The 27,427-nt window shown below is 36.7% G+C and overlaps 2 protein-coding genes across 2 annotated transcripts; both read left to right on the forward strand.

The window, feature by feature from the left end:
- Positions 1-50: 50 nt before the first annotated feature.
- Positions 51-18,186, forward strand: LOC124172350 (oocyte zinc finger protein XlCOF6-like). Its single transcript, XM_046551798.1, has 2 exons — positions 51-117; positions 13,405-18,186. The coding sequence occupies exons 1-2, from the start codon at positions 87-89 to the stop codon at positions 15,870-15,872; spliced, it is 2,499 nt and encodes an 832-aa protein (XP_046407754.1). The 5' UTR covers positions 51-86; the 3' UTR covers positions 15,873-18,186.
- On the forward strand, positions 17,701-25,810 carry LOC124172054. Its single transcript, XM_046551461.1, has 5 exons — positions 17,701-17,781; positions 23,732-23,890; positions 24,102-24,293; positions 24,604-24,805; positions 24,941-25,810. Exons 1-5 carry the CDS (start codon positions 17,701-17,703, stop codon positions 25,132-25,134), a joined length of 828 nt encoding a protein of 275 aa, XP_046407417.1. The 3' UTR covers positions 25,135-25,810.
- Positions 25,811-27,427: the final 1,617 nt, after the last annotated feature.

Here is a 27,427-nt window from a genome sequence, read left to right on the forward strand (position 1 = left end):
TTCTCCTATGCATTCATGATTTATATCTTGATTCTTATTTTCAGCCCATGTTTACGGAGGATGAAAAACTGATTGATAATTGGAAAATGACCAATGACTCCACGACCGAGGCTGCAGGTGAGTACACTCATGGGCTTACAATTATATGGGTGGAGAGTTTGTTACAACTTTTTTTAAGGATGAAGGACCTAAGTTAGACATGGATGTGTAACTTTTTTCTTTATTTTACATGTCACTTGATTTGGAGAGAATATTTTTATTTATTTTTGTGTGGCTATCAATTTCTAACAACATAAAATTTAGTGTGTTCTATATAATTATAATTTTTTTTATATTTAATAAGTGTAAGTTCCTTTGATGTAAAAATTTTTTTTCCTGCTGACGTCTGTAAGTATTCAACTACCTCAGCCATTGGCTAGTAAAGTTTCATTTATGATTGAGTGACATAGAGCATTTATGGTGGTGAAGGATTCATATGAAATCTCCTCTTTCATTTTATCAATGTATTATACTTTATTTTTACTTTAATTATACTTTACAACCAGTGTTTAGGAAATAAATTCCTAGTTAATCATCCAAAAGGAGTGAATTGCATGAGATACCAGGGTGGGGTTTCTGTAATAATTTTGGGTGGAATTCGGTGGAATGACTGACTAATGTCCATGTTTAGATATACAATGAAAAACGTAATTTCAACTTTTAATGCACTACTCTACTACCAACTTTAGTTTTGGCACTCGAATGTCATTCTTAATATGATGATACAGGCCCTATCACATGCATTTGTACCAGAGCCAAGATAGGAGGAGGGGTATATTCTACATAATTATAATAATATTATTGTATGAAGTAGAAGTTCTTTTGATATAAAATATATTTTTCAGCCAATGTCTATCAAGTATGTAACTAGTTAGGCCATTAGCTTGTAAAAGTTCATTTATGATTTAGTGACATACAGCATTTATGGTAGTGAAGGATTCATATGAGACCTCCTCCTTAATTTAGTCAATGTTTATCCATTACGACCGGTTTCATGGAAAAATTTTCTAATTTATCATCTTTAAAGGGTGCATAGCATGAGGTACCAGTGCCTGTATATCTAAGGGCAGTATTTGTATGAAACCTGTGGGTGGAATTCAATGAAATGACTGTATGAAATCGTTTCCGGCATTGTTTGGTAGAAGTACAATATGTAAATGTCAAAATATACAACACCAATATTAATTTTCACTCTTTAATACAGTATTCCTCTACCAACTTTATTTCGACACTCTTATACAGGGTTCCCACTCAACTGAGAAAAGCTTAAAACTGTAAATAAGTCGTGAATTTCGTCTGCCATGAAAAAATCTGGAAAAGCCTTGAATTTTGCCGTGAAGCCTTAAAAATATCAGAATGTTGATATTGATACTACAATTGACTGATCAAATTCAATATGTTAATTAAGTTTCAAGGTCAGGCAGGTGCAGACTCAGTCTACGCAATTATCTACACAAGGGTATTAGAGGTGTAGTAATTGGTCCGTACAATATGACGACACATTGACCGATATTTTTCATTTTAATGGCGGAAGTCTGTTGTTTTCAAGGAGGTTGTACATACACTCGAGGTGCTATATTTGAGTTTAAAGAGTGGTCAGAATTCCGCCATCTTGGTTTCACCATTTTTGGACGTAGTCTCAAAGAGTGTATGTATATAATCAAGTATTCTATTGCTTATGTGGCATCTGATTTATAAAATGAAAATGCAAATTTTACTTCCACATTGTCGTTGGAGTTTACTGATAGTTCGTCATACTACTGTGTATATTAAACTATGCAAATAGCCATATCGTGGTGATAATTTATATCGTGGTGAACATACTTTCCTACCATTTTTGTGACCGGTCGGCTATCATAAGATTTCCATTGGATGTAATATTATTAATTACCAGTAGGATTGCAGGGGAATAGACTCGCTCTGGACGCGCTTGTTAAGGGGCTCCGCCCCTTAGGAACCCCAGGTCCGGCTCCGCCATCGAATTTGGTGGGTGTTTGAAGATTTTTTATTCGAGTAATCTGACCTAAAAGTGCTAGGGGTCGGCTTTGCCGGCCAGGGGGTAAGGAAGCGCTCATTCCACAGAACGGCTTTGCCGTTCCTCGTTGAGAGGCAGCTTCGCCTCCCAGGGGTGGAGGCTGCACCGCTTGATACTCGGAAGGGCTTTGCTGCCCCAGGGTTACTGAAGCCCTCCCCCCTTCGTGCCTACGCACGTTACTCCTTGGAACGGCTTTGCCGTTCCTCGTTGTGGGGCGGCTTCGCCACCTTGGGAAGCCCCCCCCCTGCGGCTGCTCCACTTAGTCCTCCTAATGGGTCCTCTCCACCGAGGGGGGCGCCCAGAGGGATACGGGGGCTTTAATGTGTGTTATACATGCGGTCACCAATCGTCCACATTGATTATGTAGCGGTGATTGGAAAGATAAAAGAAGACTTTATGGCAAGTTTTAATTTTTCCGCATGGGGTTTCAACTGAATACCGGGGTTTTTATACTTGTGTTTTACCAGTGGTCACGAATCGTTCTCATCAATTCCGTGCACATAAGTCCTAGGGGTCCGGAACAGTGGCGGAATTCTGACGATAATACCCGAAGAGGCGATATATCAGAAAATTCTTTTTTGGGAGGTTTCACGGGGATATCGGAGGTTTTAATAAGTCGTAGGGGTGTTGAACACCGGCTGAATTGTGACAAATACTACTCGGAAAGGTGACTTTAAAAATTTTTTATTTTTTTCTGGCGAACTTCCAGGAGGTGATTGGGGTTTTCAGGTATTTTTTCCCATATGGTGTACGGTGGCCCGCCCTCACCAAATATTCCGTATCTAGAGCTCGGAGGGGACGGGTAGTGCGGCGTAATGTTGGAGAGAAGTTCCCAAATAGGAGACTTAATGGCCCCTTTTTATTTTTTGGAGGTTATAGGGGGATACCAGGGGTTTATATCTTTGTACTGCCAGGGGTCATCAATCGTCCACATCAATTCCGTAGCGATGAGTGGTAAGGCTTGGAAAAGCGGCGGAATTGTGACGAATAGTACCCGAAAAGGCTACTTATATGCAGATTTTAATTTTTTAGTGGTTTTCAGGGGGTTTAAAGATGACAATATTATATGGTTACATCATTGTACGATCATATGTGTGAGAAGTTACCCCTATGACATCCATATTTCGAGAGTAATACAATAAAAAGTAAACCTCTCCCCGGAAAAAAATTAGTAGTGCCCCCATTTTTATTTTTTCGTTGTTATATCTCCTGCAACATTTATCGAATGTTTATGTTTATGGAAACATAATGCATAGTTGTATGTAACTACAAAGTTTGAAAGATATCGGTCTGGTAAAAATTGGCAAAATCTTATGTTGATCTTTCGAAATCGTAATATTCTTTCTGATTTTCAAATTGACACTACTATTTTATGATGAAATGTACATTACAAACTTTGAAGTTTTTTTGTGGATCCGTAATTAAACCTGGAAAAATGAAATTGTTTAGGGAGAAAGCGCATTCCTTGGCCTTTCTGAATCAATCAAAAAATACATGTAGGGTGATAGGTTACCTAAAAATAAATCTCATTAACAAATTTGAATTTTTTTGTGGGGATTCAAGGGGGTTATCAGGGATCTTTAGGTGTGTTTCCTGTATTATGCGTAATCGCCTTCCTTCTCTAAAAATTCCGGCTCTTTAGCTGTAGTGCAAGCATGGTTTTGCGACAGTGGCACCCCATTAAATTAAACAATAAGTTGGTCAGAAAAATTCAAAGATAGACCCATAAGAGAGGCATTGGAAATTTTAAAAAATTTAAAAAAATACTAAAAATAAAATATTGCGTAGAAAACCACACAAAAAATTAACCAAAAAATCTAGTATCTTATCAATTGAGGACTTTGTCCTACAATTATTGCAAGTTGGTAAAAAAAAATCCAAACATAGGACCACACATGACAAATTGTAAAAAACACACATATGACAAATATCGTCATATTGGATAAATAAAATCCTTAGATATTATGTTTCCAATGAGATATTGTATTATTTGACCTAAATCCATTATAAAAGCATTGGAAATTTTAACAACTTATAAAAAATGCTTTAAATAGAAATATGGCAAAGAATTCCATACTAAAATATCAACCCAAAAATCTAGTTTTCGTCACAGAAATTTTGTGTTCCTGAGACATTTACAAATACGCAATTAAAGGAAAAAGGTTTTAGTCCCATATGTCTCCCATGTTAACCCATTTCCGGCCGAGTAAAGAAATATTTGAAAAGAAATAATTTTTTCCCTTCATTTTACCTAATAGCATGCTAAATAAAATAAATGGAAGAGATGGGCCTTTTAAAAATTTGCTTGTGGTAAAAAATAAATGTTGCGTTTTCGCAACTTTGGCTGGATCCAGTATCTATAGGTGGTTATGCTACCCGCATTACTATATATTGCCGTTTCCTAGGAATGTGCCGGTTTTACTGTCAGATATAATCCTATGCCTTGTTATGACACACATATGACAAATATCGTCATATTGGATAAATAAAATCCTTATATATTATGTTTCCAATGAGATATTGTATTATTTGACCTAAATCCACAATAAAATATGCATGCTTTACGGTTTGAAAGAAATGAGTCAAAGGGAATATTGTCTCAGAAGAGTATGTATTTCACATTTTTTCATTGGTATTAATTTCATCATTGCAGATTGAATTACAACAATGAATGACTATTTACGAAATACTCAAGAATTTTGGGTGCAATGGAACACTAAATTTTGTTCAATAATATATGGTTTGGCTTTTTAACTGTCGTTTCGGCAACTACTTCTGGTCTCATTTTATGAACTCTCTGACCAAATTCTTCCTTTCATGCTTCATGAATCCACGATGAATTACATGCCCTACCTTTTTCTATATTTATGGACGTGAATCGCGTAGAGGTACATCATCTACTGACTCATTCACTTTACTTTTTAGATCCGTCCCTGCTAGAAACGATTTGAAGTCTACCAGTAACATTTACTTTGGTTGCATAACCTGTGCAATTTCCAGGCGTTTGTGCTAACGCGGTCCTGTAAGTTGATAAACTTGGACCTTTTTTCTCCAGAATTCTAGTGGGGTAATTTGCATTTGCATAATCAAGTAGGTCCACACCTCCCATATATGTACTATACTCTCGAATAACTCGAGGCTGTAGAATAGTATTTTCTTTTTTTGCTGAAACCTTTCCCTGTGCCCAATGGAGGCGTAGAACTTGTATTGCTGTCTACAGTGACAATCTAGTTATCATTCCATCGAACAGTACTAAAACCTTTATCAAATGTTTGTTTACATGTTCCTCTTGGTTTTACGCCAATAGTTTTACTATATTCTATTAGGTACTCCTCTGTTATATTTTCACGGATAGCTCCAGTGACAAAAAATCTTTTTTCTTTCAAAACAATAAAAGCGCGCAATGAAAAGAAGTTATCGAAAAACATACGATGATTAGAGGGTTCAGGGATAACCTTGAGAAATTTCAGAATAAAACTTGCTTCCAAGCCTTTCGATGCTTTCGATGGAAGTAATTTCCTATCGCCTGGTTGAACCGTAAAGCCATCTGAATAACATAAGCACCAAAGTTAAAAGCGAAGTCTAAAAGGCTCGTTTTTTAAAGAACATGCACTCTAGTGACCAAATTAAGCTACCATTTGCTCTCATTTGAAAAATGTTTCGCAAATATTCTGAATTGTAATAATTTTTAATTCAAGTCGTCAATTTGAGGTCATAATTTACAAATCTGTGATTTTTGTCCAGACAGTAATGGTCTGAAAAGTGTAGATTATTTTTTATTAATCTAAATATGTTTTGGCTCAATGATTTCCGAACCAAATCCACACCCAATGGTCAATATCTTGTTGTGGAAGTCAGTGATATTGCTGATTCGTGAAGTAAGGAAGGACTTAATCGGAATGAATGTACAAATTTTTGTGTTCCATTCCACCCAAAATGCTTTCATGTATTTCGTAAACAGTTATTATTTGTTATAATTTAATCTGTATGGATAAAATTGTCAATTAAAAGCTGGCATGTAAGTTATCTTCTGTAAAAATATTCGCTTTGACTCATTTCTTTCAAACTGTAAAGCATGTCTATTTTAAATTGGATTTAGGTTAAATAATACATAATATCTAGGAATTTTAAGTATCAAAAAGGACGATACCTGTCAAATACGTGGCATAAAAAGATGAAGGATTATATCTGACATTAAAAACGGCATATTCCTACTAGACGGAAATGTGTGGTAATGCGGGTTACGTAACTGCCTATAGATACCGGATTCGGCCAAAGTTGCGAAAATGTAACATTGTTTTCCCGATCCGATTTTAACTTAATGTTGACTCCCTGACGAAATATAAGCTTTAACATCTAATTGAAATTTTCACGTCCATATGGACGAATAAAAAACTTAATAAAGGGAATGGTTACTCTTAGGAAAAATTATTTATCATGCGTAACAGGTGACTTGAAAATTGACACATTTTGAGTACTTTTATAAATATCGAAATACTTATTAAATGTCATTAAAATCTCACAAAAAATCAGTTAATCTTACTTTTATCGAAAAAAGCGAATTCTATGTGAATAAAATTCAATTGAAACATTTTTTTGCATTTCTCAATAATGTTGCGTTTTCGCAATTTTGGCCGTAAATGGGTTAATTCAGATCAATATAGCTCGAAAACCAATCGACATTTTTAGGTTTTCGGATTTTTCCCTCCGATCAATATTTTTTAGAGATGGGTCGAATAGCAGATTTCTCGAATTCGAATATCGAATTCGAATATTAAATCATTGCTCGAATATTCGAATACCTCGAATAATAAATGATGAATGCTGTAATGTTTGACTCGGTTGCCTATGCAGCAGGCAACACAAGATTTTGGGGAGTAATTTTGATTTCCTTTTAATGATTCGAACAGGAATTTAGCTGATTAATGAATATTTTAATTTTATGGAAACAATTGGGCATATCATTAATTCAACTAACATCGCTTTACCCCCACTTCTGCTGCCAAGTGCTAGCTGACAATCTGAGGCATTTTGCAAAATACAAGCTCTATTCCACCGGATTTTCTTCAATTATTTTCAGTCCATCTTTGGGAGCTCTCACGAGATAAGAAGATGAATTGTAATTGCTATCAGGGAGAAACCAAATATTCTGAGAAAATATCCCTTTGTCTGCGACTGTAACAATAAAGATTTATAGCACCACTCATTAATTGTAACTTGATATATGCTTTCGGAAAAAAATACCGCATCAACTTCCGAGAAGCTCTGCTGCTCATATCGAGTTTCGCCAGAATGCAAAGTCTCCGTCGTATTTTGACATTTATTTCTTTGCGTAAAATGCTTAAATAAACTCAGAAATACATCGTGTTTGGTCTTATTCTTTTTGAAATTACGTGCACATTACTAATATTTCAATTCAATAAAGGTGTAACAACAATTGACGAAAGTCATTCTTAGACACCTTTTGTGCTAATAGATGACTCATGCAGCGGTTGACCTCCACTGAAATGGGGAACTTCGAAGCTGGTAGGAAAAAAAGGTCAGTGGGGGAGAAAAGGGAGGGCCCGAAACACGTTTCTATTGTTCTCGTGTAACTTGGTATTTTTTCGAAGCTAAGGTCTTCGTAATGTAATCCCTGCGCGAGCTGTGACCTTTTTTTATTTCGAAGAAGAGGAAAGCCTCAGAGGGGGGGGGCTAGTGCTGAATGGAGAGGGATACCGGATCTTGGGAAATGCGCTAATGTAAGTATCCCACGGTACTCACACAGCAGTTGACATCCAGAATTGGGGAACTTCGAAGCAGGTAGCCAGAAAAAGGTCAGTGGGTGAGAAAAGGGGGGAGGGCGTGAAACACGTTTTTATTGTTCTCGTAACTCGATATTTTTTCGAAGCAGGGGTCTTCGTAATGCGATCCCTGCGCGAGCTGGGACCTTTTGTTTGATTTCGGAGAAGAGGAAAGCGTCAGAGTGGGTGAGGCAAGTGCTGAATGGAGGGGGATAGCGGATCGTGGGAAATGCCCTAAGGTTGCTATCCCACGGCACTGAGGTTCTCCTAGTGGGGGGAATCGGGGATTTTCAGATTTTTTCACCCGACCATTTTCGGTTCCCCTCGTCGAACTCTTTTCACCGCTAAAATCCACGAATTTGATGAAATTCGTCAACTTGCGTAAAACGGCGCTGCGAGCACTAAATGACTACAGTTCTCTACATTTTTCCGAGTCAACTACCAACGACGTGCGTGCGACAGTGTATGACGCGAAATTCAAAGTATTCGAGGTATTCGAGGCGGTACTTTTCGCATAATTATTCGAAACCTCGAATATCGAATACTTTCTAATATTCGAGGTATTCGAGTATTCGCGGATACTATTCGCACATCTCTAATATTTTTTCCCCACCTCCAGCAAAAATTTCGTCCTCCCAGCACGTCCGGAAGTGGTCGGGAATTTGTATACATGAATCAGTCAGTGAGTCAGTCAGTGGTCAGTGAGTGAGGTATATGTCACACATCGGGTTGTATATATAATAGATAGATATATTACATTTGTAAAATGTTATTTTTGGCTAAGCTAGTTTCGCAACCAAACTGTGGTTACTGACAATATTTTATAGATTGGGAAGATATTCTAGGCATATTTTCACGAAGCCTTCCCATAATGATAGAAAAAAGGTTACTGGGTTCATACTCGATAGTTTATTTTAACTTAGCAACTTCGATCATGACCGAATATTTCACCAAATATTTAGCTTGTACTCTAATGGGATTATCAACGTTTTGGTCAAAGTTAGGGTAATTATTATTGTCAGAGTTAAACGTCGGGCCATCATGACAATCAAAGTGTGGAACCATGGGTTTTAAAGGGTGCCAAATCAGTTTTGCAGTTCATAGATCCATATTGTCGATTTTTCTTACCAGCGAGGATCATAAAGGGGGTCAAAGGTCATAGAGGTATGTTTTGCAAATGATAGGCTTTCCTACCCAAGCACCCCCATTCCTGCCACAGTCAATGCTCGGGACCAGTTATGTCCTCTCCAGTATATTCACAGCCTCTTTGGCTATTTTGTCTACGCATTTCAATCTCAGTGATAGCTTGGGATGGACTTTTATTCGAAAAAGGACAAATGAAATAACTTGCATTTCTAATAGACCCAGAAAGAACCCTGTGCGAAAATTATCTGATTTGTAACTCTAAGTTAGGTTCCCACACAAAATGGGGAAAAAGGTTGTATGCTTTGAAATATGAGTTTGCCATTGGAATTTGACTTATGGAAACATTTCTATGGTAACTAGGCTTTGCAATGGCAATAGTTCTCAATACATTGAGCTCACCTCGTTGATGTGAATAATTAAGTGACAGTAAAAACAACATGTTTTAGCAGGTATTTATTCTGTCTTTATATATTTCAAACCAAAAGCATTATAAATATATAATTTTTTTATTTATTTATTACATTCTATAAACATTTTCAATAAAATATTTTCTGCAATTAAAAAAAATTGGGTAAGGGAAATTTGGTTACTGTGCAGTAATAAGAATGTGTACAAAAAACTATCTCCCAGCTAGGAATTAAAAAAGGACTTCCAGTGTCACCACGGAAGAAGGTCACAAGGGCATTCGCATATTAACGTAGGCCATGGTATTCGGTGTCCGAGCAAGAGTGCCGTTGGGTTGGGCCTTTAGTCAGCCCTGAATTTTGCAAATGATAGGTGACGTCATAACAGATATCACTTTTCATGGCTGCGTTTACATGTACGGCATCTGTTACGTGTGTTAATTTTGTGTTAATATATGGCTGGTGATCGTCTTATTGTTTTCTTATTAACGGACCGTGTAATTGACGACATTAAGACCATGAAAACCTGAAAAAAATGTGAAAACTATCTCAGTGTAATGATTGTATACATAGGCTTGGGTTCTGATTGATATTTAATTTACAGAATTAGCATGAAACAAAAGAGCACACTCTGCTTTATTCATTTATTTTTGCGGGCTTAGCAACTTTGCTTGGTTAGGTTAAACAGTGAATTATGCCAGAAAATACATTGCAATGGAAAAGAAGTGGATGTAATGTGGAATTCAGAAGTAAACCCTATAAAGGAAATCAATGAGGCTAAGATAAAGCACAACTCAATATTGATAACTTATGTGGGGCAGTTTGCTGCTATTGTCAAAAGTCAGAGTTAAACGTCGGGCCATCATGACAGCCAAAGTGTGGAACCATGGGTTTTAAAGGGTGCCAAATCAATTTAGCAGTTCGTAGATCCATATTGTCGATTTTTTTACCAGCAAGGATCAAAAAGGGGTCAAAGGTTATAGAGGTATGTTTTGAAATAATGGGAAAACTAATGTCCCCAACCAAAGGTTTTGAAGGGTGACCAAGTGAGTGGCATAGTACACATATCCACTTTCCTTTCCAATAAGCCTCTCTTGACCTCTTAGTTTCACGCCATTGTTGATTATTTCTGTAGACATCCTTTTTCCCGACTCTGTGACCACAGTCTTCCACTATATCTCTCTTCAAAGAAGGTCCTAAGGAGGCCAAATGCCACATAGGACTTTCTCGATTACCACGCTGAAATCCCATTGGTTTTAAAGATTACCAAGCAAATAGCAATACCCATTTATGCCGCTTTTCATTTATTAGACCTCCATTGGTGACGCTCAAGTAAGGGGTTACGATTTTTTCCCATGAAAGTCCTAAAAATATATTAAACAAGTTGTTTAGAAAAAAGTCCTAGTTAGACTGTAAAGACCACAGCTCCCCTTGCCTGTTCGTCGTCCTGCAAACATTACCAGCAGCAAATTTATCAGGACCTCACTTCACATTCAAACTTGCAAATTGGTTGGGTATGTCTCTGCTTTGATGAGATTGTTGAACACCCAACAATCTCAGAGACAGGCAGTTGTGGCTTCGTCTCGGCATCTTCATTAAGATGCATTTGCCGCTGCACACTATTGTCCATGCAGTGTGTACTGGACAATTCCACGTGTGCATTATAACGAACTTTAAATATTCTAAACTTGAAGCTCTAGTAAGTGTAATGGTGCAGGAGCCTTGAGAAGAAAAGCATGGCAATCGAAACCATTTCTGCAATTGGATGGTTGACTAGCACAATTAAAACTCCATGTTCACATTTCAGCTTATTTTCCTATTAATTTTGGCCTTTTTAAGAAATTTCTCTTTAATCGTCAAATTACCTATTATCACATTGCATGATGCAATCAAAATAAAGGCTGGATTTATCCATTTTTTTAATGTTTAACCCTATGGTTTTGGACATAGCCGATATCTTTTTAAATGGAGTTTTGTCTTTCACTTTGGGCGGCATAACAAAAGAATGTTTAGAGAAATAAATAATCAACTGCGGCGTGAAACTAAGACGGCATGGGAGGCCTGTCGGAAAAGACTGCTAAGGAAATGGAAAAATCTCAGAAGGAAGGGAGGGTTAGCGCGTTGCATATTTTCTCTATGACCTTCGACCCCCATTAAGGTTTTCGGAGGTCAAAATAATCTTTTATACGGATCTATGAACTGCAAAAACCAACTTTGGCACCCTTTAAAACCTATGTTTCGACACATTGGTTGTAATGATGGCCCGATGTTTGACTCTATGACCGTTGACCCCCATTATGACCTTCGGAGGTCAAAAAATCAACAACATGAATCTATGAAGTGCCTAACTAACTTTGGCACCCTTCAAAACCTATGGTTTGACACGTTGGTTGTAATTATGGCCCGACGTTTAGTTGTATGACCTTTGACCCCCATTGTGACCCTCAGAGGACAATTAGTGAATAATACGGGTATTTGGACATTACCAATGTCTTGGGCACCGTTTAAAACCCATGGATCAACACCTTTGTTGGTATGCTATTCTTTTTACCACCCTTATGACCTTGCTGGTGATCTTACTGGGCCAACGGTTGAATTCTCGTTAATAAAATTGTTATTTTTGGGTTTCTTGTGTCCGAAAACCTAAGGATTGACATCTTGGTCAAAGAAATTCAGACTTTTTCCTATATCGATTTATTTAACATTGAAACCCCATAAGGCAAATTCAAATTTTTGGTTTGGACCCAAATTGTGAGGTCAAAAGTTCAAAATTTTAACATTTTACATACACTCAGAAAAACTTATGACCTTTCCCCTTAAGTGTGCCAATTTTCATGAATATTGCTCGATGCAAAGTTACTAAAATTACAGGTCAAAAATGACACACAACCCTTGGGACAGTCTGTATAATGTCCTATGACTGTATAGAATTTATTTTTTTTAAACTCTTGTGGCTTTATATGTACTGCTTTATACTTTAATCTTTTGCTCACAATGCGTCTAGCCTGTATACGTGTAGTCCATTTAGAATGAATTTTTTTTATACCTTGAACAGAAAAGCACAGTGGTCGAGTGTCACTCGACACCTACATGATAATGATTATTGATTAGTCAGCCTTGAAAAATGTAAATGTTACCCTTATAACATTCTTTTGAAACTGTGGTCCACAAATGGAAGGAAAAGGAAAATATTTAAATATAAGGAAATTATTTACATTCTTTATTGAAGTTGACATTTTAATTAGATTTAGATGTGATTATTGACTAGACTTGATTCATGGTGGATGTAATCCTTCTTTTTCACCAAAAATGTGCTATGAATTCGGAAATAAAAATGCACAAATTGGGGCCCCATCCAGAGAATATGTGATATCAAATGCTAAGTAAATAATGAAAAATATTTACTAATGGGTATTATAAGTAGTACATGTTCAGAGCAAACTCAGATTGCATTTCAGGAGCAATTTCATCATTCAAGGAATTATGTTATTAAAAGATTTAAATCTGTTATTGTGATCTTGTGTAAGAGGATAAAGAACTCAATATATTTATTGGCCTACATTTGAATGGCTACAAAATTTTATCATTTAAAGTGATTCTAATAGATTTACCATTAAAAAGCATTGGTCCATACTAAAGTATTCCTTATGTGAAAAATTATTTCCATTATTAAATATCACCTTTGGTAACACCAAATCACTACACAAAAATGTTTGTCTTATAATTGATCAAATTTTCAAAAGAGCCTGATTTCTTTTTTCTTCAAAAATGTTAAGGTAGACATGTGATAGCTATTAATGCCCGCCTTTCCAGTTCAGACAAAAATGTAACAATATTTAATTGAGTGAAAAAGACTGACACCTTTTCTACTTGCATAGCAACCAGCAAAACAATTAACTGGATGTCTCTATCCATCAAATGTCTTTTAAAAATTAGGTCAGCGAGTCTTAGATTTCCCCTCTGACTCTGAAAGTTGTAATAATAATTTCTTTTCTAGGGCTGTCAACTGCTCACGAAGTGCAAATGGAAACAAAATTCAGTTCATGTATGCTGAAGGAAAGAAATGTAAGGGTTGATCTTGGCAATGACTGCAATACTTCGTCATGCTCAGTGACTCTCATTGAATCAATAAATGGGCCATCCCATGAAGGGGAAGGAAGGAATGCATTAGATGGAGACTTGGAAAAATGTGGCACTGTTCTTCCTGATAAGATAACATCTTGTTCACTTCTTGATGATGGACAGTGTTATACCCAATGTATTCCAGCATCTAAAAACAGTGGAGATGGAGCAACAATGACTTTTGTTGGGGAAAGACATGGCGTTGATGCACCAAATGTCATGGACACCCTTACATTTACCAGGGAGAACAGCACAATTGAAGATGAGGCTGTCGTGAGAGACAGAGGAGAGGTACAAGAGAACTGCTCAATCAAAAATCTTGGGAACAGTTACCCATCACAGGAAAAGGTGTATCATTGTTTCAACTGCAGATATGAATTCAACACCAATGATGATCTGATCAAACACATGGAAATTCATTTTGTAAAAAGCAATTTGAATCTTGATGCAGAATCATCTATGGAAAAAAGTGAGTCTTTCACAATCCCTGCATCAAGTGAAGAAAGTAATAATTCTTGTGAGTCATCCACCTCTGAGACATTGAAAGGATCGAAAAGGAAAGGTGTAGGGCCAATGCAAAAAGTAATTATGCCTGTTTTAAAAATCTCTGGTGGACTAGGAGAGAAGAAAACTGTGGGAGGATTGAGAAGTTTTGATGGAGATGGGAAAGCAAACACACAGAATATGTCCTCAGAGTCCACCTCTTGCACTGGAAACCTTCAAAATCATACACTAGGAGGTACAAAAGGAGGGCCATACTGTTGCAGTGTGTGCAATAAGTCTTTTGCTCTGATTCGCAGTCTTAACAATCACATGCATGCACACACAGGGACAAAACATTATCCATGTGGAATATGCAAGTCTTTCTCTAATACTGCTAACCTCAATAAACACATAAGTATGCACGCAAAGGAGAAACCTTTTTCATGCAATGATTGTGCCAAAACTTTCTCTAGAAAGGACGCACTCGTGATGCACTTGCGTTCACACAAAAAGGAGAAGCCTTTTTCATGCAGTGATTGCGCAAAGTCTTTCTCTACTAGAAGCAAACTCACTTTACACTTGCGCGTACACACAGGAGAGAAACCATTTGCATGTAAGATTTGCGACAAGTCTTTTGCTAGGAAATCTCATCTCACTGACCATCTCCGTTGCCACTCGGGAGAGAAGCCTTATTCATGCAACTATTGTGCCGAGTCTTTCTCTCATAAGAGCCAACTCACTCTACACACTTGGACTCACACAGGAGAGAAACCTTTCTCGTGCAAGATATGTTGCAAATCCTTCATATCGAATTCTCATCTCACCAATCACATGTTTACACACACAGGAGAGAAGCCATTTTCCTGCTATTATTGCGCTAAATCTTTCTCCAGAAAGCACACTCTCGCCATACACCTGCAAACACACACGGGAAACAAACCTTTTTCATGTAAAGATTGCGCTAAATCATTCTCCAGAAAGAACGCACTCATGATGCATTCACAGGTACACTCAGGAGAGAAACCATTTGCGTGCAAGATTTGCGGCAAGTCTTTTACTAGGAATTCTAATCTCACCAACCATCTCCGTTGCCACTCGGGAGAGAAGCCTTTTTCATGCAGCTATTGCGCCGAGTCTTTCTCTCAAAAGAGCCAACTCACTCTACACACCTGGACTCACACGGGAGAGAAACCTTTCTCGTGCAAAATATGTTGCAAATCTTTCATCTCCAATTCTCATCTCACCAAGCACATGTTTACACACACAGGAGAGAAGCCATTTTCCTGCAATTATTGTGCTAAATCTTTCTCCAGAAAGGACACTCTCACCATACACTTACAATCACACACTGGAGACAAACCTTTTTCATGTAAAGATTGCGCCAAGTCTTTCTCTAGAAAGGACAGACTCATGATGCACTTGCGCGTACACAAAGGAGAGAAACCATTTGCGTGCAAGATTTGCGGCAAGTCTTTTACTAGGAATTCTAATCTCACCGACCATCTCCGTTGCCACTCGGGAGAGAAGCCTTTTTCATGCAGCTATTGCGCCGAGTCTTTCTCTCAAAAGCGCCAACTCACTCTACACACCTGGACTCACACAGGAGAGAAACCTTTCTCGTGCAAGATATGTAGCAAATCTTTCATCTCGAATTCTCATCTCACCAAGCACATGTTTACACACACAGGAGAGAAGCCATTTTCCTGCAATTATTGCGCTAAATCTTTCTCCAGAAAGGACACTCTCACCATACACTTACAATCACACACAGGAGACAAACCTTTTTCATGTAACGATTGCGCCAAGTCTTTCTCTAGAAAGGACAGACTCGTCCTACACTTGCACACACACACATGCTAGAGACCATTCACATGCAAGATTTGCTGCAAGTCTTCTTGCAAGATTTGGTGCAAGACTTTGAGTTCTTCTCTCGCCAATCACATGTGGAAACATTCAGGAGAGAAACATTTCATTTAATTATAGCTCTAAGTCTTTCACTAGAGAGGAGAGTCTCATCATACACTTACCAACACGCTCAGAAGAGAAACATTTTTCATATATTTACTGCACAAAGGTTTTCATTCAAAGTTCTACCCTCAGAAAATACATGCTTGTACCTACAGGAGAGAAACCCCATTATTGTAATGTTTGTGATAAGTCTTTCTCTAGGAATAGCATCCTTTCCAAATACGTACGCATACACAAACTAGAGATACCTTATTCATGGTTAATATGATCAGATCTCTCTGTACAAGGAGTCATGCACTGGCATGCTCACACAGTTATGAGATATTTATCTTTCAGAGTTTGCTTCAGGTGCTTCAATATTTTTACCAGCTGATTGACTTTTCCTTATGGATGATGCACATATGTTTTGACACATCTGTGATGTCGAGGGTTCAGTGCGTAAAGTTAGAATAAAGATGTCAGCAGTATTTTTTATGCATTGCATAATGTAACTTAAACAATGCTATGACAACTGAAAGAAACTATGTAAGTGAATGCAGCCATATTACAAACATACTCAGTGTATTTAAGAAAATTATCGTTATGCATGTTTGCTGTACTTAAATTAATTGGCACTTTGCCAGTTTATAACTTAATGATCTTGATAACTTTTACTTATGGGTACATGGGTATATATTTATAAAATGAATGAAAACAGAAGTAAAATAATATCAGTTAAAATATGACATATTGGAAATGAATTCCTTCAAAGTTTAGAATACCTTTAGTGCATAAGATGCACATGCATCAAATATCAGTGAAAGCAGTCTGTTGCAATGGAGGATAGATGATAGAATGCATATCCTAGAAAATTTAAAAACAGCTGATGTGACTCAAATGTACAATCTGCTCATCATAGGAGAACAATACGATCACTAAATTAAACATGCCACACATTGAGATATACCATGAATTAACTGGATATACCATGAGGTAGATGTATCTCACAACAGCTCTGGGTTCAGAAATTGAAGCCAATCTTGAAGAAGTTTACTAGAAATGAGCATGAAGTTTGGATATCAATTCAGGGAAGGAATCAATCTGGAAGATATTTAATAATGAAGAGATAATTTTATAGAGTTGAAGACCTCAAATTCAGAAAGCTTGGGACCAAAGGGTTTTAAGATTTCTGGTCTTAGACATACGGAGAAGGTGATACTATTTTTTAAGAATTTAATACATAATTAGGAGAGCAACATCACTTTCAAGGAATTAGTTGATGATGAGCCACATCAGATGAACATGCTTTGAAAACTGAGACTTCAAACGAAAGGTTGTTAGAAGTTACTATCTTACCCTGAAACTAAGGAAATATAAAGATACAAACGCAATCAAGAGAGAAAAGTTATGAATTTTTATGCAAAATTAATTGAATTCAAATCCTTACTTCGCAATGAAAGATATTCTCTGCAGAAACGAAAATAATCTTGTGAACTGACCTCTGACAATAGGCAATGCATTGGCTACAGCAGTGCATCTTTGCAGGATTTCCCATCAGGACAAATGATTAGCTTAAATATTTCACATACGATATCGCAGTAAATAAAAACAATATAATGGTATAATGCTTATGAAGAGTTGGAATGAGTTTTCGCTATTACCATAGTTGAGGAAAAGCAGAAAGATTGCTTGAGCAAATACATAGTTTTCTCTCTTGAGAATCAGTCTTAAAGCAATAACCATGTTAAGGGAAGTGAAATGTATTGAGCGATTCTACATAGTGGACTTCTTAATTGGAAAGATAAATCTGGTGAAATACAGGGTATTTTTGACTATCATCATCGAACCAAATCATACTTTCATGTCAGGCAAAAACAATAAAAGAGTTTATATTGTCTTGGAACTGTCAAGAAAATTAGGTTTTGTTATGAAAAATACCCCAAAGATGTAGGGAAAAAGTGATGATCTTTGTGAAACGGATCATTGTTTTTGTGTTGGAATGGTGAGGTGAGTGTCGTGTTGTCTTCTTGTGTGGATTTCAAATGGTAAAAACAAATTGTTCATGCCTAGCTTTGTTTGCCTGACAGAATTTGGTGGTACACATTACAAATTCCAGAGTGGGCAAATGATTTTACTGCGGCGAAGTTCTGAAACTGCGGGGAAATTCTCTCTTTGGTGAATGTACCCAAAAGTAATTGTATCCTAATGAGATAAAGTATTATTCAAATTTCACTGTATTTTAATTAAATATCCTTCCATATTTTGATTGCGTAAGCTTTAGTGCATGTCTTCGAGGAGGACATGTTTCAATCCAAGAAAAGTTGAGATCCCTTTGCATGATGAATTGGTTGTCGAAAAGGAAAGGAATGAGGTTACTGTTCCTCTTGCATATATAATTGGTTGTGAGGAGTAATGCAATGGTTTTGGTGGTTGAGTGCTTGAAATCATACCAGTTATTTTTCTCACACCCTTGTGTGATACATCCTCACTTGTCAAAGTTAACACTTTCATCCGAATAACTTGCAAATAATTCTTCAATATTTTGTTATGACTTGGAAATTATATTTTTGTACCTGTTGAAGTCATTGTAGCGATCTCCAGTTTTAAAAGTAACCATGCCCTGGGAGTACACCCAAGTAGAATTACAACATGCTGCCTGAAAGAGCACATCGCAGCATGATTGGTTCTATTGTAGGGGGGGGTGTGGTGTACCTTGTACCTATTTTTAGTTTGTTATTTTTTATTGCCTATTATTAGTAAAATCAAGTCACAATACTAAATTTCATCTCTTGGAACGTGTATTTTTTCAAAAGCTGTAGTAAATATTTATAATATTTAAAATCAATTTAAAAAATATGATTTTAGAATCAAGGTACATTGCAGACAGTTTACCGTGGACCTACCCATAGTGTACTTTGGATCTAAAAACTTGGGATGAAATTATTAACTGTATAACAATAATAAATTGTAAATATTATAATAAGATCTTTGTAGTGAATATTGAGCTATTTACATGTAGTTTTATTATAAATAAGGAGAGGACCTGCATTAATATAGAGAAAGCTTAGGTCCACTCATTACAAAACTTACATTTAAGTTTACTCAGGTGCACACTTTAAGTTGTTTTTTCAAGCTGCTATCAAGACATCAGTGGTTGTGATAGCCTCTACATAATCACATAATCTATCTTGTCCATTTCATACCGCACAGGGTCTGCACATATAAACTTCCTAGAGTTCGAATCCTCCGTCAGATATTTCACCTCATGAATATCAGGTTCATTTTAAAACACTTAAGCAACGAAACACTTATACAAGAATTGCCATGAGAAAAAATTCCCCTGGATCGGGAATCGAACCACGGACCTTTGGCTTTCCGGGCCAATGCGCAGACCACTACGCTATCCAGGTTCTTTAATTCCCATGGCAATTATACCGAGGCTCATGGCACTAGGTGTTAGGCCCTCGCGGTCCATCAAGGATGGCAACGCGAGGGAGAAAAGACTTCCAAGAAGCCACAACCGGTTGAGAGCCTCAAACCTGCGCTAAAGCCGCGCAAAGCGGTATGTGTAATATTTCGAACCCTGCCGCGTTAACGGCGGTGAAATATACAAGAATTGCCATGAGAAAAAAATTCCCCTGGACCGGGAATCGAACCACGGACCTTTGGCTTTCCGGGCCAATGCGCAGACAACTACGCTATCCAGGTTCTTTAATTCCCATGGCAATTAGGCTAATGGGCTAACACCTAGTGCCATGAGCCTCGGTATAATTGCCATGGGAATTAAAGAACCTGAATAGCGTAGTGGTCTGCGCATTGGCCCGGAAAGCCAAAGGTCCGTGGTTCTATTCCCGGTCCAGGGGTATTTTTTCTCATGGCAGTTCTTGTATTTTTCACCGCCGTTCACGCGGCAGGGTTCGAAGTATTAAACAAAACACTTAATGTCCTTATTCATAGTAAATTTCACTGATATAAAACTTTGTAGTTCAATTTTTGATATGTTGGAAGTCCTCGAGATCTGCAAATTTTTCATCAGAAAATCCTGATTCCTCACATAATTCTTCAATATCATTAGGGTCGGATTCAGAAATGGAGTTTTATGAAAGCATTTTTGAGCTTTTCATTTTCTTTTAAACTTCTATTTATGTTTTTCTTCATTTATCTTGTGGCTTTTTCTAGCGCATGGCGTTTTTTCTGGTGCATCAGTCACAATACTAGATTTAACTTTTGGCCTTCCTTTTATGGCTTCCTTTCAGGGCATCGCTTCTGGACAAGGCCTATTTTCCTTATTCATTCAGGTCTAAAGTGTAAAAGGTAAGACAAATATTGAATAAGAAACACACGAATTGATTTTACTGAAAAACAATAACGACATAATTTTCCTTTTATTTCATAAAGTATTGTTTAAAGAAATGGTAATAGGGAACTTGCATATATTTCAGATATAATCAATAGCCCCAAAATTATATAAAAATATATGTTGTCATACCTGGGTGAAAGTTTTTTTATTATTTTATGACGTGGTTAGCGATATTTAATGCATCAAAGTTCACGAGAATTTTCAAATGCAAGTGAGAAGCGAAAACGCCCGATGATTGGCTGGTAGAAAAGTGACGTCATAGTTAAGTACGACGAGGCACGGCCATAGTAGAGGTTGCATACTTGAATACATGCGACGGCGTGGTTATGATTCATTTATTGAAGTGCAAACGTGTCGGAGTTGTTCATTGTGACTTCAGGGCTATTATTTGATCTATTTCTCCTCCATTGAAAGCGATAGATTGCGTAAAGATGAAGGAATATGGTTATTCTTAGGCTGATCCTAGCAAGCTTCCTGTTACTGATTCCATCATGATAACAGGGTATTTTAGTGAAACTGTAGACTTCGTCGGCGCAGAAAGTCGATGCCGAGAAATGGAAAGGTAGCTGATGCGCATCTGAAATGTTTTATAGTTCTTAACAAAGTGAGACTTGCGTATAATATTGGCGAAGGCGTATACTCATGTGAAATGTGTATTCTTTTGGCAGTCCGGTAGGGTCTTATGGTGAACTTATTTCCACCTCGAAGCTGTCGATGATACTTTCAACTTAAAAATACCTTGCCTGGAGGGCGACAGGAAGCTCTGAGGAAGCCAGACTATTATTGTTTCAATTTAGTAGGGATAATATAGACGAACTTCCAACACAATCTACCATCTTGTGACTCAAAACCCCGAAGCCACTTCCTATTCTGCAGAAAGAATCGGTCAATCGCACTTCGATCAATATAATAAACACAACAGCTGTTAATAAGTTACTTTTGTAATGAAATCCTTCCTAAATTAGCATTAAAATGTGAATATTTTCCAAGCAGAGCCTTTAATACATTTTGGGAGCTTTTCTCACGATATGTCTGAAACCTACTCTAAAGGCGAGCTCATCGTCATTGCGATGGGTTGTCACTTAAAAATTCCGTATCGGAAATCCTAGAGGGATGACCTTCGACGATGACCATGATCACCTGCACTCTCACTATCACTGGAACCCGTGGTGAAAATATCATCTCAATCCAATTTCTATTTGGTTTTAACTGGGGAAAGAGCAACATAGAACTGCACATTCTTTGGGCAACTTTGGGTTTGACTTTCCCTCAAACACCCCATTTCCCCTGTGGTGCACATCAGTCCTATCTCAACTTTTTCTGAAAAGCAAGCAACGGCGTAGAATAAAATCAAAGAATGCTGCGATTCATTTTTTGTGACCACCTCTGGATTCCATTCTTTTTCCATCTACAACTTCCTTTATCTTTCGGGGTAAACAATGTGACAAGATAATGTTTAAATATTTTCATTAATTTATAACAAAAAATGTAAGTTCTAAAAATACCCAAAAGCCATTTTAGTAATCCGCACTGATGAGTGTAAATTAATGTGGAGGATGAATGCTGTAGACGTAGTAGTTTTCCTTAGGTTGAGTTGCAAAGTTCATGAAGTTGACAAAACGGCTAATTTTCAGTCATTTATTGCACTGGCCGTGTCTACATTTTTCAATTTTTTTGTAATAAAATAAATCAGAATTTAGGATAAAATTTCCTTTAAAATGACGTATAGTTCATTATCATAGCATGCAGTGAAGCCAGGATATAAATTTTCAAAATACAGCGACACATCGTTTTGACGCCGACAGTAGAAGAAAACGCTGTCTTCTTGGCTGACACTCGAATGCATGAGGATCAACGTTGCTCTATATTTTCATATTTCCTCCCTTGATTTTAAACATCATGAAATTTTCTATGTCCTTCCGTAACTGAAATTGAACAAGTGCCATAAATAATTTGAGTCCATCGTAACCATCGAGAAACACCTATCTCGATTTTTGTTGAGAAGTTGAGTTTTTATTCTACGGCGCCCGGATTATCGAAAAATCTCACTTTCAAGTTATTCAGTCGATGAAATATGGAAATATTATATATATTAAAGTTATCTTCGCTCACGTAGCACACGGGTTTATCATTCCGTTAATTATACTCTCATTTTTCCGTAGCGCTCATCCCGACAGCCGGCATGCATCGAGGCTATTCTTCTAATTTCCTCCGTGGGAATGCAGACGAAAATGTTTTCTGGGGTGTTATTGCACAGAGGAACAATGCACCACTTGTAATTTTTCCTTATTTCAGCCATGTTCTCCTTTAAACGCAACGTGGCTCTTCCAAACCTGCAGTTACTGGGCTTGGATCTTGGACTCCTACTGAGCTATGACGTCACGGCCTAAGATTAGTGGGGGCGGTATTTTTTAGCCCGCGAAACTTGGGAGACTTTTGGGAGTCATTTTCTAGTGTATAAACTGAATTTTAAGCGGAGAAAAGTATATTGCGGTACTAAGTGTTTACTGTAGTATATCAGCATACTGTTTATAAAAAGTATGCAATTTCCCTATTGTGGCGAAGATTCAGATCCGCTGAATCTACTGGTGTTCGCAAATTGGAATAGGTACCACTAATTTCAAAAATACAATTTCAATTTACCAGAATTTATTAACAGAGTAGATAACTTTGAAACACCTTGTCAAACGCCTGATCACAAATTGGAGCACAACTCCTTCAAAATATAACGGTAATGTTTCAATGACCTTATAATAGGTTAGAACACCGCTAATAACTTCAAAAATAATTATGTGAAGGCTTATTTTTTTTCTGTCTTATAATTTTAGAAATCACGGTTACAACTCATCCTCATTCGTTTAATTTAGTTTCTGAGCGATTTTTTAAAATTTTCATGTTAATTTATGGATTTTTAGTTTTTATATTAGTTAATTATTTGCTATTTTTATTGAGACACCTAGATTTAGTATGATAGTATTCACTCATAAGATTTGAAATGCAGTAATCGACAGATTTACAAGGATTCGAGATTCATGGATTCGAGGTATGGGGGGGTGTGCTTGAATCGCTCGAGATCAATTCCGGCACGGAATAATCCCGATCTCTCATTCCGTGCCGGAATCTTTTTGCTCGGGATTTGGTGTGCTTGAAATTTTCAAACCGATTGTCGGTTTCGAGGGTTGCTGTCTAGATTCAACCCGAGCGATAGACGTGGCAACGTCGGGTTGAGGACGTAAATACAGACGTTGTTAAGGCCGTGTCAAAAAATATTTACAAAACAATTGACAGCAGAAAGCCAGATACCGCTCATATTAAAAATGAAAATCACGAAGCAGCAGAAGGAAATCCTTCTTCAATTTGTTGAAGGTAAGTAAATACAACTAATTTTTATTTTACTGCTCGTAATATATAGTTCTACATCACTATTTACTTTTTAGAAAACGAAAACATTAGAAAAGGAAGATTAAAAAGCACTTTTACGGCCAAAGACGCCGCAAAACTTTGGGAGGAGGTGACGCATACTTTAAATGGGTGTGCGGGACCGAAGAGGTCATGGAAGGAGTGGAGAAAGGTTAGTTTGAAAATTGAATGAAAGCATATGTCGCGATTTTTTTCATTTTTAACCACGAATCATCGACGCGGCGTGTTTTTAAATTTTTCGACTCATAAATGATAAAGATGTTTTCGATTAATGAAGCGTTGCTCAAATTTGTTTAGCGATAATGTTAACAGCTATTAATTGAACATCATAGTGGTATCATGACAGACATATCTCTTTACAGTCTTGGCAAGATATCAAATCCGCAGCAAAGGGCAAGGCAGCAGCCCTTATAAATGACATTGCTCACACTGGGGTTGGGCCTCCAGTGGCTCTGGAACTGAGTGAGTTCCAGAGGCGGGTGGCAAACATCATCGGATCGAATGCCATTCATGGTCACCAGACTATTAAGGAGTCACTGATTATTTTTGATGAGGTGAGGTTTTTTAAAGTTGTCCTTTCAATGATGCATTATCAATAAAAATGTTAGTTCTGCAATATCATACTGAAATTGCTATCATTAGTGTAAAGTGCTATTATACCATGTAGTATATTAATTTCGATACTATTAATATATTCTCATTTTTAAGTCGAGCACCTTATAAAAGTAAATTGTTAATTGAAATGAATGTTTAACAGTGGACAAAAAGAAGTTTTGTAAGATATAGTGCGAACAACCTAATTGCATACATATTCATATTGTTTTCAGGGCGCATTTAATTCGCACTTTACTCCTTCCATTTCAGAACTCTAAAGAAATTTCTATAGATTCAGCATCCCCTCCAACCCCTCAATTAAGTTTCAGTGAAAATGATCCTGGCCCTTCCACTTCATCTGTTCCCTTGCTCCCTGAATATCCATCTGCCACATCAATCCATCACCAAATAAATGCCGATCCTCCTCCATCCTCCTCAGCCACGAAGACACATAACAAACCCTGTGGCAAGAGTAAGTGATTTTTTTACGGACAAGCTCATTTTATCAATTGGTTTAAACATTACTCCACATTAACATTATAAACTTGAAGAACCTGCAGTGATCTTTTTCTAAATATTGTATTATTTACAAAATAATTTATTTCAGGTACCAACACCAATGTAGAAAATTTTAAATACATGCAGGAGAAGCTCATTTCCCTAAAGGAGAAGAGTTTTCTCCTGAGGGAAAAGGAAATAGAAGAGGCAAAAAAATTTCATCAGGAATTACTATCCATAGAAAGAGAGAAATTAGAGACGTTGAAGAGAATCGAGGCGAAGATTGATAACATTAATTTTTAGATATGTACTAAGTGTTGTATTTTATTGTGAATTTAATATAAAATTTAGTTCTATCATTGGGTTATTAATTATTTAATATGAAGTCCTCTCCTATAACCACTAACTATATTGTATATATCCATGCATATTGAATTCTCAATAACCATATGTATTCATTTAAGTAACTTTTTCTCTAATAATATTCCATAGAAAAAGTAAGTATACATAACGCCAGGAATAATAGGGTAAAAATAATTGAGAGTGTTTCTGGGAAAGGTGACATTAAATGAAATCTCTAAATTAACCAAGAGTTTTTATTTGACTCACTGTAAATACAGTATGCAATTGCATTTTATTTATAATTTAGAGTCACTGAATACAGATATTTTTCATCACAAAGTGCAGTAAATGTTAGGCATCTATCTATTATAATAAAGTAATTTTGCTTAAGTCTACAATTATTCTTTATATAAATCAACCAAGCTTCTAGAACTTCTACTTAGTGATTAACATTTGGTAGCTATGAAAGTTAGTTAGTGTATGTAATGATTAGGTGTGGAATTACACAAAATAATTTCTGGCTATGTATAGTATGAACTTCTGCAAAATTAAGATAGAGGTGAATGCTTAACAGGCAATTAGTTCAAGACTTGATACTTCATAATGCTGAAGAAACCATGCATTACATGCAATGATATGACCACAAAAAAGTTCGTAGTTATGCAAGCAGACAATAAATTTTTTGTATAGACCATTGATAGCTAGTTATTTTAAACATGCAATGATCATAATAGGTATCACTCAAAGGGATCCAAGTGAAAAAATAAGAAGCACCATAAAGAATGCAAATAACAATGGCAACTTATGCATTTAACACAAGTATACATTCAAGGTAAAATTATCTTTCAATTAGCAAGTCTTACTTGCCTCTATAATTATAATACCTTGAGTATGCACGACAGGAAAGAGAAATACGTCACAGGATAGAGAAATGACAGCACTTTTTGGGAAGGCTACATTAAGTAAAAGGTTTTGTGATGAAGAGCTATTCACATCACAAGAACATTGGATTGCACTTGATCACACATGCGGAGAAACACCTTCATATTCTGAACAGCCCAGTTCCATTTTATTATTTTTTTGTTGAAGGTATTCCAGCAGTGAAGATGGGTTCAAATTGAGACTTTTTACATATCATCCTGATCAACCCTATTCCACATTACACATCTCTATTAAATTTTAGTGACACCATTTTCCTATAAAAATCTGAGTGTAATCGATGGAACAGAATTGTGAAGTACACCAAATCAATAATTATTGACCCTATACCTTTCGGTGTAGAAATTCTAGTTAAAATATATAGCTAGAGCCTAAAGTATATCCTACTCATTTGTTTACTTTATGCATGGGATATAGATAATTTTTGATTGAACACTAAGCCTTGTAAAATGTAAACATATACTGCAGACAACTTCAAATGATGATCCCACTGAATGGAATGATTCATGATATCAAATGCACTCTAACATGAGTGCAATAACAAAATAAATGAAAACCATGGATAGATAACAATAGTAGGATAATTAGTAAGGTAATCATCGCTAGAAATATTTAAATAAACAATATGAAGTGCAACATAATATCAGTTTAATGAATAAGTGGTGTGTTGATAATAGAGTTCTTATCAATGAAAAAAAAATCTACTTTTATACAATTTCGTACTCCTCAGAGGGAAAGAATTTGTACTCCTCTTCTCAGGCTAAATGGTAAAATTTTATGCTCTTCGGCAGAAACTAGGTACCTAGGTCTGTATGTTCACGAAACATTATCTTGGGAAGTGCATATAGACAATCTTTGCACCAAAGTGGCAACCGGTTGTTATTTATTAAGAAGAATTAAAGCTCTCTCAGATATTAAATCAGCCCTTTTGGTCTTCCATGCCCATGTTCATAGCCGATTGAAATATGGAATAGTAGTTTGGGGCCATTCTCACCATACTACGAGGCTTTTTAAACTTCAAAAATTGGCCATCAGGATCTTAAGCAACACTCCAGGGAGAAGTAGTTGCCGGACACACTTTAAATCCCTAGGAATACTAACATTACCTAGTCTGTATATATATTCTACTGTTATTTTTGTCTGTCTCCATAAAAGTTTCTTTGGAATTGAAATTAATGCTGATGTTCATAATCATAACACCAGAGCGTCCAGGGATTTTAGGGTGGTCACTCATAGCCTCACCCTCTTTAGTAAAAACCCCTTTATGCAGGGGTGAAATTGTTCAACTGCCGTCCACATAAATTTAGGGAAACAA

The sequence above is a fragment of the Ischnura elegans genome (assembly GCF_921293095.1).
Source record: "Ischnura elegans chromosome 13 unlocalized genomic scaffold, ioIscEleg1.1 SUPER_13_unloc_1, whole genome shotgun sequence".
Lineage (NCBI taxonomy): Eukaryota > Metazoa > Arthropoda > Insecta > Odonata > Coenagrionidae > Ischnura > Ischnura elegans.